Source organism: Rhinopithecus bieti, unplaced genomic scaffold (assembly GCF_001698545.2).
Source record: "Rhinopithecus bieti isolate Rb0 unplaced genomic scaffold, ASM169854v2 scaffold_9997, whole genome shotgun sequence".
NCBI classification, from domain to species: domain Eukaryota; kingdom Metazoa; phylum Chordata; class Mammalia; order Primates; family Cercopithecidae; genus Rhinopithecus; species Rhinopithecus bieti.
The window spans coordinates 2,778,952-2,793,409 of NW_016806398.1; the positions used below are offsets into that span (position 1 = coordinate 2,778,952).

A 14,458-nucleotide genomic window follows, 5' to 3' on the forward strand; every position below is an offset into this window, starting at 1 on the left:
TGTTTTATTCTTGCAAAAGCTCTGTGTACATTTAACATCTTAAAGGAAGATAGGATTTCTGAGGCCTATTGTTATAGGATTAATTTTTTTGTGGTCTGGAAATGCAATTTAAATAAGAATGTTTTTGTTAAAAATTTTATATGCTACTTATTCATTTTAGAATACTTTAAAATTATAGAAAAGAAACATATTTAACAAAAAGGGCATTCATCTTTATATATTGCTTTGTAACCTAATTTTTAAACTTAATGTTATATCATAAACATTTACGTTAACATAAATGATTTAAGTAAATAAAGCGGTTTAAAGGAAACCCAGTGTTCCATTATATCATTTTATTATATTCCTTTCACTCTGTTTTTAGACATTTAGGTTTGTTAAGAGCTGTAGAAATCTAAAACTGGGATGTTTTTCTAGAAGAGAATATAAGGGGACAAGGGGAAGTTCTAAAGTAAAAGAATGTCTAAAACTTTGGTCCTTGAGCTATAGCATAGCAGATTACAGTCCATATTGTGCCTCAAGATTTTCTGTTTCTTATATGAGGCAGGAGGATGTAGAATAACTTTGTTTAGAGTTATAGCTTTGATTTTATGAAAAGAAAGATTGTTGAAAAAACATCCTAAAACTATATTATCTAAATATAGCATGTTAATCAGGTGCAGTGAATCCTACGTTATCTGATTTTCATTGAGTACCTTGAGCCCTATGGAGATGATTTGTCAGAAGGGAAGAGGCTGGATTATTTCTTGCAAAAGACCACTTTTTTTGTGGGAATAGATTAGATTTGTCTTAAGGTAGCTACTGGTTTGGAAAACAATATATTCTGAAGAGTGGTTAGTTTAGCTGCTTCAGACAATAGGACATCAACCTCTTAGAATATTTGTGGAAATGAACTATATTTACTTATTCAATATGATTTATAGGGAGAAGGACTCTTACTTTATTGCATAGCAGAGTGCTTTTTCTCCACAACCCACACCCTCAACTCTTGGCCTTCTGCTTACCTCTCCTTCCTCTTCTTTGCCTAGAAGTCCTGTGTTGGAAGCAGGTTTAGGGCAGACAGTCAGCCTCAGTCTTCAATGAGGGACCCCATACAGAGTTACTCAAACACTCGTTCCTGTTTCAGGATGTGAACGCTCTGCGAGGAGGTGGGCAGCCTGTGGTGACTCCGTCCGTCCAGCCCTCTCTTCAGCCAGCCCATCCAGTGTTACCACAGATGACCTCACAGGGTAAGGAACCTCTCTGAGGCTCTGTGGCCTTGAACTGGGTCAGCACAAAAATTATCATCGCTGTTCCTTAAACTGTTAGGCTACATTGTTTCAGTACTGAGGACTAAAGTGTAAATGTTAAGAGTGTGACACTTGTCAGTTTGTCCCTGGGTAAGACATTTTCACACCCAGAGATGGACCTGGCTGCTGGTTGTGACTTCTGCTGTGTTGCACTGTCAGTTTTGGAAATCTGCGCTCAGCTGTTGAGAGACATCTCCCTGGGTGTGTTCTGTACTTCCTGTCGGATGGGATCCTAGGGCTGAGTCAGAAGCACATGAGAGCACCCAGTTTCGTTCCACTGGCTCATTCCTGAGATTGCAGTAGAGCTGAGTGTAGGGAGACTAGGCAAGGAAAATAGTTGAGTCTGAAGCATGATGGTATGTAAGGTGCTAGTCCAGACTCACACCAAGAAGCAAGGGTGGATAACAGTGAAAATGTCTCTCTTTATCTTAGCACCTCAGGCATCTGTTTCTGGGCTCCAGGCACCTTCTGCTGCCTTAATGCAAGTTGCATCTCTCGATTCCCACTCAGCTGTATCTGGAAATGCCCAATCCTTTCAGGTAATGATTTATAACCGTATTAATTATATCCTATAATTTGCCATGGTTCTAGTCAGTCTTTTCTTCTTCGTGTACATTTCATACAGTAGCAGTTCCCCAAAGTCATAGTTCGTAATTTTTTTCCCTTCCTTGGTTACCACTTTCTCATCTCTAAACCAGGCAAAGGATTACCTGTGTTCCAGTGTCATAAAGATTAAATGCAAGAACAAGTAGAGCCCCTAGTACAACGTAGTAAAGGTCCAATCAATGTTTGTTTCCTTTTCTTTCCACACATATCCAGTTGAAGGGTGTATATTCACGTTCTTCCGTATTTTCTACCAAAAGTTGACAGGCTAACATTCTGCAGTAAATTCAGCAGAATGATATAATTTAAAAGCAGAACCGCATGGAAAATGTAACTGGATTCTGCTATCGAGTAAACTTTTCTTAAAGAAGGCTTTTTTCCTGTTATCCACAGAAGACAATGGCAGCAGCCTGTTTGCCAGGGGCAGACCCTTTCTTCTGCCTCAGCACACTTAGTGGATAAGACATATTGTCACTGATAACAGCGGCTCACTCCTTGGTGATGCTTAATGGAGGTGTGGGAGTAATGGTAGCTAGGCTATGCCTCATCAAGATGGGGAGTCTCAAAACTGGAAAAAGTCCCACTGTTGCCCTCTTTCTCCCCATCCCTCCTCTCCTTCCTGGAGAATTACTATCCTATAGACTAAGAATTTTTTTTAAGTGGATGGGTAGTTATATCTATCCCTGGAAATGAGCTAGACTTCCTTATTTCAAGGAAGAGTAATCATCCTCATTAAAATAAAAGCTGCTGTTTATTGAGCGCTTACTGTCTGTCAGGCCTGTAACTTACCAGCTTTTCAGAACATTACCTATCTCACTTCATTTAGTCCATACAACAGCCCTATGAAGTGATATTATTATCTTCCTCTTACAATTGAGGTGACCGAGGTTCAGAGGAACATGAGAGCTCTTGGTCTTGCAGATTAGCTTCAGAATCTTGCAGGGGAGAGGCATCCTTGGAAACTGGCAGATTTGGTTTGGAATCTCAGTAAGCACTTCTTCCTTGAACTGAATGGAAGCTAAGCAGAGTTTATTAATCTAAAAACTTCTTAGACAATAGACCTGATAGTGGGGAATGAATTCCTACTTAGTTAAATCATCTCACCAGATGACTGGGTAGTGACCCAAGATACACTTTCTTTAGTTTCTGGGTAGGATTTTAGTGACTGGTTTCCCCTGGGTTAGATAGATAACTCTCCTGCTGTAGTCCTTACCCACTACCAAACCCAGATCTCACCCATCTCTAGCTTCAGTAAGTTTGAGTCTCCTCCCAGCTCATCCACTTTATTCCACCAGAGAAAAACATGAACAAAAAAGAAAGACATGAACGTTTTATCAAGCAGCGGTAACTCGTCAGTTTCTCAGCCCTATGCAGGTATGCAAGCCTACGCTTATCCCCAGGCATCTGCTGTCACCTCCCAGCTGCAGCCCGTTCGGCCTTTGTACCCAGCACCGCTTTCTCAGCCTCCCCATTTCCAAGGTAGGAAGTGAATCCCTCAGTTTCTCATCTTCACTCTTGCTATGCTTTCCCTCTTCTTGCTCCTCTTTCATTTTTACTCCAACAGCTCTCTACTCATTGTTTCTTCTCTTTTTTAACAGCTTTTTTGAGATATAATATGTATTCCATACATTCATTCATTTTAAATGTACAATTCAGAAGTTTTTTAGTAAATTTGCAGAGTTGTGCATTCATCACTACAATCCTATTTTAGAACATTTCCATCATCCCCCAATGTTTCCTTACGTCCCCATGCTGTATTTTGTTCCTTGGATATTCTCCCCTGGCCCTTTTAATTCTTCTGTTAGAATAGCTAGAGTTTAGAGAAAATAGTAAAAGAGCAAAACATTGGAGGAAATTGGGAGAAAGTTGAATACTATAGGTGTTTAGTATCTCTAATGAAAGCTACTCTGTTAAAATTTTTTAATTATGAAAATAAGAGACTTTTATAAAAAAGTCAAGCAGTACAAAAGGGTGTAAAGTGAAAAGTTACTGTCCTTCCCATCCATAAACCCCCTGGCCTTGGAAAACTGTTGTTAACAGTTACTTGGGTAACTTTTCAGATATTTTTGTATGCATGTACAAGTATGAGTATCTAATGTAAAAAAGCAAACCAAGATAAAGTGTAAACTGCTATGATGGAATCCTGCCTTGTTCTGCTGTTTGTCTTCTGTTTAGTAATCAGCTTTGGTATTAGGACAGTGGTAGGAAGAAGCCAGTATGTCCTGCAACATAATTTGTGGTTCTGGACTGGTCAGGATTTCCTGGATGTAGCCTTTATCTGGAAGCTCTGTCCTTCTCCATCTGGGATATGCTTTTTCATCCATCAAAACTGTCATCTCCCTCTGTGAAGCCTTCCCTGACTATTCTCTGTCCCTCTTTTCTCTCTTCCCACAAACACAACTATGTATGCATGTCAGCAAAGAGTTAATCGTGCTTTTCTCTGTGCTACTTTTTTTTTTTTTTTTTTGAGACGGAGTCTCGCTCTGTTGCCCGGGCTGGAGTGCAGTGGCCGGATCTCAGCTCACTGCAAGCTCCGCCTCCCGGGTTTACGCCATTCTCCTGCCTCAGCCTCCCAAGTAGCTGGGACTACAGGCGCCAGCCACCTCGCCCGGCTAGCTTTTTTTGTATTTTTTAGTAGAGACAGGGTTTCACCGTGTTAGCCAGGATGGTCTTGAACTCCTGACCTCGTGATCCGCCCGTCTCGGCCTCCCAAAGTGCTGGGATTACAGGCTTGAGCCACCGCGCCCGGCCTTCTCTGTGCTACTTTTATACCTAGTATATGGTTCATTGTTTTGCACTTAATACACTCTCTTGTAATGATTTTTTTACATGTCAGTCTCCCAGCCAGACTAAGAGCTCACCAAGGGCAGAAGCTGTGTTTTGTTTACTGCTGTATTCCTTGTACCTGGTACAATGCTGGCATGCAGTTGGATGAACGGGAAAGCAATCTGTGCTGCCAGTGCTATTGCAGTGCAAAGTGGGCATATTTGTGCCCTTGGACCAGATGTAGTCCTTGATGCATTTTGCATGAACACAGCTTAGTTTTTGTTTACTTTGAAGCCCTTTTGCCTCTACTGTCTCCGGTGTATCTTCTGACAGGGTGAAGGCACCTATAGCATTTCCTAGTGTATGGAAGTATTAATTTCTTTCTTTCCTCTACTGGAAGAGCTCCTGGCTTTTCTTCATACAGTTTCCTCTGCTCCAGTTTCATAAGTTTCTTTCTGGCTTATATCTGTTTAGGATCAGGTGATATGGCTTCATTTCTCATGACTGAAGCCCGGCAACATAACACTGAAATTCGAATGGCAGTCAGCAAAGTGGCTGATAAAATGGATCATCTCATGACTAAGGTGACTGAGTCAGGGTTGGGGCCATGTTGAAAGTGGGGATGTAAACAGGGAGCAGCCAGAGCTATAGGTAAACTCTTCTTTGGTTTCCTGTATTGGTAGTAGTTAGAGGTTATATCACTACAAGGACAGTTATAATTATGTTGGGATCCAGTTACTTGCAGAAAACTCTAACTTACAGTTAGAGATTGTCTCAGGAACTCATTAACCCCCTTAACAATGGGGTCAAATCTTGGGTAAATTGTATTTCTTCGTTTTATAATTTCTCACAAGGTCTCTCTGGTATCCCTTTTGTAGGTTGAAGAGTTACAGAAACATAGTGCTGGCAATTCCATGCTTATTCCTAGCATGTCAGTTACAATGGAAACAAGCATGATTATGAGCAACATCCAGCGAATCATTCAGGTGAGGGTGATTAAGAACAGACCACTCAGGCTGAAGGTCTTACCCATGCTGTCTTCCCGGAGGTACTACCCTTTAACACCTCCACCCCAGAAATAGCCTGTGATAAATGCTACACTGGGTTAGACAATTCTAGAAAATCCATTGTGGCTTAATTCCATCCAAGTGACTTATCACTATATATTCTGAAGGAAACATTGCTTTTTTGACCGTACTTCAGAATTTCACTTCTTTTTTTTTTTAGCCATTTGTTCACTCAATTCATTGGACCTAGTGATTTGTATCCATCAGGTATAATCTGATGTGTTGTTTTAACATACATGTAGACATAAGTTCTGGTGTTTTGTCTCAAAATATGTTAACAGTGTCACCTGTCAGTTCAAGTTGATTCTCTTCTATCTGGCACTTTTCTCTTAAGACACTGAAATTGTACGTCATATATTTTGAATTTAGGAAAATGAAAGATTGAAGCAAGAAATCCTTGAAAAGAGCAATCGGATAGAAGAACAGAATGACAAGATTAGTGAACTAATTGAACGAAATCAGAGGTAATGACAGGTACGGGGCCTGGCTAGGATGGACAAAAGGGTTTATTGTGTATATGCCCAGCTTAAGTACACGTATTTGTTTAGGGCAGTACGTATATATTTCTGCCATTTCTGTTTCCTGCCTGTCATGTGAATTATTGCCTGTTTTCTGAGAGGCATTGCAGTAGAAGGAGCTCAGTAGGCTGTGATGTAGGGCAGACCTGTGTTTCATTCCTACTCTGACCCTCATTCATTTTGTGGCTCTGGGCATGTTATTGATTCCTGCTGGCCCTAGTTTCTTTATCTTTAAAACTGGTACTATTTATTACTTACAGAACTCTGGTGTCAACTCTTCTCTCTTCTGTGTGGGTAAACTCGGTTTTATCCACCAGAACTCAGACAAAACTTCACTGATTCCCATATAAAACCTAAGGATTTTGTATTTTTTGTAGATACCTCTGAAGATTTGGAGGGATGTGTGGGGAGGTGAATGGAACACATCACAACACAGCATTTCACTTAAAAAAATCATTCTCCCATATTTCTCTTCTCTGCTGTCTCTTGTCTCCCACATGACAGAGCTGGGGGAGTGGCTTTCTCTTCTTCCCTCTTTCTTATAGCCTCTTTACTCCTGTCTCTTCCTCCTCATTCCCATTATCACACACCCTTCACATTCTTGTCCTCTCCATTATTCAGGGTAGTTCACTGCTGGCCCAGATTCCCGCTTCCAACCTGATTTCTTTAGATCTCAATACTTCAGATCTAAGGAAAAGAAAATGCTTTCAGATAGCTTTTGATGAAGGTATAGAGCAGCAATGTTATGAGGACAGAATGGGCATTGGGTTGTGCTCAGTGCTTGATAAGTGTTTTCTTTTTCCCTATTTCTTTCACAGGTATGTTGAGCAGAGTAACCTGATGATGGAGAAGAGGAACAACTCACTTCAGACTGCCACAGAAAACACACAGGCAAGAGTATTGCATGCTGAACAAGAGAAGGTAAAGCAACTGGGGAGAAAAAAGCCCAAGTCAGAATGGGTGGAGCTAAGGAATGTCCCATGTACATACTCACCAGTCGGCTTTCCAACAGAATTTTGCCATCACTGCAAAAGAACTAAAAATCTCCCAGCAGGTTTTCATGTATCCATCATCTACATTTCTGTTTTATAATATACTTTGCAGTAAGGTGACTCAAAAATAATCACTGATCTTAGTAATTTGATTAGGTAAGAATTATACAGCTTATTAGAAACTAAATTTATTCTGTTGACAAATCAACAGAAAATTTCCATTATGCCAGGTAACAGACGTGTAGGTTCTCTTTAGTGGAACTTAAGATTGTTTGCTCCTTCATCTGTGTCTGCCAAAGCATTTTAAAGCACTACTATTTGACTTCAATCCTTTCAAAACTAGGAATTTTGACCTGTTCCTGCAGTAGCATTAAGGAGGACTAGAGGGTCTTGGGTTGGGATCTGCTGATTCTGAAACTCGCTTCCCCCCTTGCTCCAGTGACATTCTTTATCCTGAATGGATTCCTTCTTGTTTGGGCTACCACTCATCAGCTAGGAGGTCCTGACTTTTTCATCTGCTGTCTTTCTTCTCAGAGGTTTAGAAATCGTTTATATTTTATATCAGTGTTTTCCTTGATGAAAAGTTAGATTGAACACACTTGTAACTTGTGGAGTTTACTCACTTTCTCATATTCTGGTAATGAAGATCCCTGACTATGTCTTACGCTAATCTTTGTCTTCTCTTAGCCATAGAATCCAGGCAAGTAATGTGTGACCTCTTATTCTCAGATAAGCAGTGCCTTATCCTGCACAGCCCTGTCCAATCCTGACCCTGTTCTGTTCCCATTACTTTATACCATTTCTTATTTATGTGACTGACTCCTAATGCCTAGGTGAAGATCAGCAGCCTGTGACATTGTTATCATTAGGTAGTGCTGAAGTCACTTAACCGCTCCCCACCCACTAAATGCACTTTTTACTATTTCTCCTTTCTCTACTTTTATTTCTTCTCTTCCTTTCCTTTACTCCTTTTGTTTGCTTGTTTGTTTTTTCTTTAGGCCTATACAGGGCATCTAAATATATTATTTGGCCTCACTGTTACTATTCAGGGCTAAAATGATTACTGTAACTTGTTCCAGATCAATGGTCCGCAAACACTGGCTGCCTCAGACTGACTTGGGGGGCTTGATTAAAACTAGATATTCTGAAATCCCAAACCTCCAGAGATTCTAATTTAGTCTATCTAGCTGGGGTCTGAATCTGAACTTTTAAAAAGATCCTGTAGATTCCAGGTGTAGGAATTACTGCTCTTGTCAGTGATTTCTTTTGTCATAATCTCTGGAGGGGCAGCATTTTTAAGAAGTTCAGCATGTGATTCTCATGTTGAGAAGCACTGTTTTGTGTGTGTATGTGTTCCAATAAAACTGTATTTACAAAAATAATAGGTCAGTTTGGCTCCTAGGTCATAGTTTGCCAGCCCCTGAATTAGCTTAGTGATCTACCCAAATGTTTTCATGTTGATAAACCCCAGAGATGTCTGATACCATGCATTGAGCCCAGTAGATGCTCTGTTTATAATAGCAAAACAGTAGAAGTAATAACAGCAATAGTAATCACAGCTAGTATCTGCCACGACCCACTGTGTTATAGATACCATGCTTCACACAAATTTTTGAGGGAATCTCGTGATGAATATGACTGGGATGCCAAGTACCATATGTTTTAATTGATCATCTTTATTTCAGTGAAACTTTTTGAGCCTTGACTCTCCCCTCTTTTTCTTTTGATCCACTTCTCACTTAAGTTTCCCTGTGATCTCTCCTTTTAAAGGGAGATGGGCAAGGTCCTTTCGTCCCTGGAGGCAATTTTCTGCCTTCAGACACAGCTCAGAAAGGTATGGTTAAGGGCTCAATGAATATTTGGTGAATGAAATTATTTTTCATTGTGATACAGTACCACAAAAAATCGTGGAATAATGGCTAAAACTGGAAGAGCTATCAGAGGTCGCCTTTTTTTAAACTTTTATTTTAGAGGGACAAACCAAGGCTCAGAAATGAAAGGGTGAAAGACCTGCATAGGACCCCATTTCCATTCAGCTATATTTCTTTTCCTGTGTCAAATTACTATCTCTCTTGAGGACTGTTTTCCTGCTTTTACCTTGCAGGCTTTATTCACTGGTTTTCTGAACTCTTGGTTCTTCCTGTCATTGCTTGCTTTTTCTTACTCTCCATGTCAGCAGTAGAATTTGATCCAGGGTAGGAACCAGGGAGCCATCCCATCCACTGTGTAGATTTTTTTATGTTTTCCCTTCTCACTTGATTATACCCCAACCTTAAAAAGAAATTATAAATACACCTATACACACACACACAGACACACATTTTTTTCGGATCATAAAAGTTGCATCTGTTCAGTCTGGAACATTTACAGATACAGATAAGCAAACATAAAATATAAATCCTTCCACTCAAAAATAATGATATTCATTCCCTTATTTTCTGTGTACATGTGCATTTGGGGATAGCATTAATTTTATGCTTCCGGTAGGCCTTTCTAGCTAAAGACCTGAGATAAAAAGAGCTTTTGGGTGATTTTCCACTCTGCTTAACCTTTAGCAAGAGAGTGACCCTCCATTTCATTGGCATGCCTTTGGAATTTGTCCCTTCCAGTGTTTTAGCTGCTGCAAGTGCTTGTGAGAGAGGTGTATGTTCTGTTATTAGTGAGCTCTCTGAGCTATGAATAGATGCAAAGCTCTCTGAGCTCTGAGTTAGTTTTGTTTTCATTAGGCCATTTGAAGCAGGACAGTGAGTAGATGAAAGCCACTCCTATATCTGGAAGTTCTAGATTTCATTGTCTTCTGTGTTTAGGAGGTGAAAACCTAAGGCTACTGAATAGCAAAAATAAATATCTTAAAGCTTAGTCTAAAGGTTACATATACTCTCAGATACTCATTTATAGCCTATTTATTTTTATTTATTTTTTAAAGTGAAAGCAAGTTTATTAAGTAAAGGAATAAAAGAATGGTTACCCCATAGGCAGAGCAGTGGCATGTTATTTTTATTTTATATACAATTTTATTTTCTTGTTTTACTTATTTATTTATTTTTCTTTTGAGACAGAGTCTTGCTCTGTTGCCCAGGCAGGAGTATGATCTCAGCTCACTACAACCTCTGCCTCCTGGGTTCAAGTGATTCTCCTGCGTCAGCCTCTGGAGTAGCTGGGATTACAGGCGCCCACCACCACACCTGGCTAATTTTTATATTTTTAGTAGAGACTGGGTTTCACCATGTTGCCAGGCTGGTGTCGAACACCTGACTTTGTGATCTGCCCGTCTTTGCCTCCCAAAGTGCTGGGATTATAGGCGTGAGCCACCGTGCCCGGCCTTTATTTTCGTTTTTTAGGAGAGTCAAAATATCAGATTTTAAATGTAATCTATAAAACTGATAAAGACTTTGGAATAAGGCAAGGAATAAATATATTTAAAACAAGTGGGTACAGTGAACACAATAAGAAGAGACAAATGATAATAAGGAAATAGACAACTGTAAAAATGTATGTAAGGTGTAATAGAGCCAGGCATAGTAGCTTGCACCTGTAGTCCCAGCTACTCCAGAGGCTGAGGTGGGAGGATTGCTTGAGCCCAGGAGTTTGAGGCTACAGTGGGCTATGATCATGTCATTGCACTCTAGCCTGGATGACTGAGCGAGACCCCATCTCTAAAAAAGAATTTTTTTAAGTATACTAGTATAGGTACAATAGTATAGGAGTTGTAATAATAGTAGTAATATAATCGTATAGGAGGGATGGTCCACCCCCATAATTTGAATTTGGTTTAATACAGGTTGAAGGCAGCCGTTAACTCCCTGTTTCCTAGTTCAGTCTACATAGAGTTATGTGAGGTTGGTTCATTACTTGCATGAGGACACCTATGTTTAAAGTGACATCATACTTTGTTATTATTCAGGCCAAGGTGACAGAGGAGTTAGCAGCGGCCACTGCACAGGTCTCTCATCTACAGCTGAAAATGACTGCTCACCAAAAAAAGGAAACAGAGCTGCAGATGCAACTGACAGAAAGCCTGAAGGAGACGGATCTTCTCAGGGGCCAGCTCACCAAAGTGCAGGCAAAGCTCTCAGGTATGTACTAGGTTGGGAATGCTGGGATTGTTGCCATTTAAACTCAAGGAATTAAGCTGTTTTCTTCCTCTCAATCTTTTGGCACAATGCTTATGAAGTTTTGAAGGACTGCACCAAAAATTAAAGGAGACTAGTATAAAATCTACGTGATTATTTTACAGAAGGAACAATAAAAGAACTGACTATTCATGTGGAATTGATCAGTGCCACAGTTCCCTTTTGTTTGGGGAGGTGTTGGCTTCAAAATCTTTGGTACCTATGATTGGCTACAAATGCCTGGAAGAGTTAATGTGTTGTTCTAACTCATGACTCAGTGGAAGTTTAAAAAAGAGATGCTTCCTGGTGTGGTTTCTTCTTTCCTAGAGGATGGATTGCAGCTCTTCAGCCTGACACTCAAGGCCCCTCCTGCTTGGCTTGTCTCCCATTATATTGTTCAGTTCATCCTGGCCCTGACCATACCAGCAAGCCTGCTGGCTGCTCTTTGGTTCATCCTGTAGTTCTTGTCTTGCTTCTTATCCATGCTATTCTCTGGACTTGACATGCCTACCGTTACCAATATTCGCCTTCAGTCCTCTTCAAAGTCTGCCTCTTTCAGAAGCTTTCCTGGTTTTCTCTAGAACATTTGATCCTTTAAAAAAAAAATCCTTTATCTCTTAGTGCATTATTATTATTATTTTTTTTTTTTGAGATGGAGTCTCGCTCTGTTGCCCAGGCTGGAGTGCATTGGCCAGATCTCAGCTCACTGCAAGCTCCACCTCCCAGGTTTACGCCATTCTCCTGCCTCAGCCTCCCGAGTAGCTGGGACTACAGACGCCCGCCACCTCGCCTGGCTAGATTTTTTGTATTTTTTTTTTTTTTTAGTAGAGATGGGGTTTCACCATGTTAGCCAGGATGGTCTCGATCTCCTGACCTTGTGATCCGCCCGTCTCGGCCTCCCAAAGTGCTGGGATTACAGGCTTGAGCCACCGCGCCTGGCCTTAGTGCATTATTATAACCCTTACCACAATTTGATAAGCATGGTGTTTTGCTCATCTTTGTAAAGTCCTCTCCTCCATATTAGTGTTCAGTGCCTGGCAAGACATGGTGATTGGATAGAAGATTAGTGAAGACCAGCAGGTTAATTAATCTACCGTGGTGTATAGAAACAAATATGGAAGGCAGAGATGCGACTAATGGGCAGGGGGTAGCTGGAGCCGCAGCAGAGTTGGGTGGAAGCAAAGTTCATTTGCCTAATAGAGAACTAAAAAACAATGATGTCAATGGGTAAGGTGCTACCTTGAAGGTCAGTGTCAAAGGGTAAGGTGCTACATCCCTTCCCTTTTATTTTTTTCTTAAATTTTTAATATTTTGTAGAGACAGGAGTCTCACTGTATTGACCAGGCTGGTTGTGAACTCTTGACCTCAAGCCATCCTTCCGCCCTATTCCTCCAAAGTGTTGGGATTCACAGGCATGGGCCACTGCTCCCAGCCCACCTCTTGCTCTTTTAGAGCATGACTGGGCCCACATGAGGCAAACGTGTTAGACAGTCTTAGATTTGAATATTGTTCAGATGTCTCCTTGCTGCTTTTGTGGTGCCTTACGACAGTTACCTCAAGAGCCATAAGAGTCTCAAAAGTTTCCCAAACAAATTTTATTTATTGCAAAGAGCTTTATTTGAGAAGGGATGTTTTGAAAGCAAATTCTCGGTAGAATGCCCCAGCTACCAAGAAAGTTGAGATTATCTTACTCAAGCAGTGAGAAAGAACCCAGACTAATACTAAACAGTGATCGGTCCAGTGTGTTAAGATGGTGGCCAAAATGGAATTGTGGGAGTGATCTGTTTCAAAGGTCATTTCTGACTGCTGGGGACATTTCTTTCCCATTTTGTATGTGGAGAAGGTGACATGTACACACAACAGAGATGACTTTCTATGGGATAAATATGGGTTGATGGAGGAGTCAGCTGACAGCTTGACATATCTTATTGCTGGTCAGTGAGGTGATGTTGAAAGAAGTGAGCAGAGGCTGCTTGTGTGGTAGGACTGGGAAATCAAAGCATGCAGCTTTGAAAGAGCCACTGGGGCCAGGCACAGGGGTTCATGCCTGTAATCCTAGCACTCTGGGAGGCTGAGGTGGGAGGATCGCTTCAGCCCAGGAGATGGAGGCTATAGTGAGCCATCACACCACTGCACTCCAGTCTGAGTGATGGAGCAAGACTGTCTCCAAAAAATAATTTACAAAAAGAACTGCTGGGATAACACATAGCCCACTACAGCACTGGTTCTGTAGCCAAGTCTCTCTGCTCCTGTATCCCAGAGCTCCAAGAAACCTCTGAGCAAGCGCAGTCCAAATTCAAAAGTGAAAAGCAGAGCCGGAAACAACTGGAACTCAAGGTGACATCCCTGGAGGAGGAACTGACTGACCTTAGAGCTGAGAAGGAGTCCTTGGAAAAGGTAAGCTCTACAACCCAGTTGGCCAGAATTAGCTGTTTAATAAACATTTTAATTTTCCTTTTACAAATTACAATAGTATGTGCTTATTGTAACAAATACAAATAATATAGAAAAGTGTAAAATTAAAAAAAAATTTTCCCCTCTCTAATCTCATACATTAGAGGTGACAATTATAAAGTATATGATCCTTCCAGATTGTTTTCTGTATGTAGAAAACATACATTCACACTCACACACACATACATGTATGTATACTGACAATTTTTTTACATCACATTTCATGCTTTTTAGGAAAATATCATGGCCTTGTACTACATAAGAAGATCTTTCTTATATTTAACTGCTGCATAGTAGCCAACTGTGAGGCTGTACCATAATTTATTTAATTATTTGGATGGATATTTATGTTTTTATTTTTTCATTATTTTAAACATTGCTTCTATGGACAGTCTCATATAACTGTTTTTGCAAATTTGTTTCAGCATTCCTATAAGATGGATTGCATGAGTAAGAATCATGGGATCAAAGGGAAGGCTACATATTTGAATTTTTATAAATATTACCAGATTATCCTCAAAGAATAGTGCTTACACTTTCAGCACTATGTGAGTGAGCCCATTTATCACATTCTTCCCCATTCTACATATATCACTTTTTCTAATCTTCATTAGTCTGACAGGTGAAATATGTTACCTTGTTTTAATGTGTATTTTT

The 14,458-nt window shown here is 40.4% G+C and overlaps 1 protein-coding gene across 4 annotated transcripts in view; it reads left to right on the forward strand.

Annotated features, from left to right (window-relative positions):
• The window catches only part of FKBP15 (FKBP prolyl isomerase family member 15), a 60,017-nt gene that overhangs the window by 35,188 nt on the left and 10,371 nt on the right, over window positions 1-14,458 (forward strand). For all 4 annotated transcript variants that reach the window (XM_017875979.1, XM_017875981.1, XM_017875980.1 and 1 more), the window contains 9 exons: window positions 1,127-1,229; window positions 1,722-1,828; window positions 3,257-3,371; window positions 5,133-5,242; window positions 5,537-5,644; window positions 6,095-6,189; window positions 7,062-7,164; window positions 11,140-11,311; window positions 13,608-13,744. In XM_017875979.1, the coding sequence (XP_017731468.1) occupies window positions 1,127-1,229; window positions 1,722-1,828; window positions 3,257-3,371; window positions 5,133-5,242; window positions 5,537-5,644; window positions 6,095-6,189; window positions 7,062-7,164; window positions 11,140-11,311; window positions 13,608-13,744 (1,050 nt within the window). The remainder of the gene's footprint in view (window positions 1-1,126; window positions 1,230-1,721; window positions 1,829-3,256; window positions 3,372-5,132; window positions 5,243-5,536; window positions 5,645-6,094; window positions 6,190-7,061; window positions 7,165-11,139; window positions 11,312-13,607; window positions 13,745-14,458) is intronic.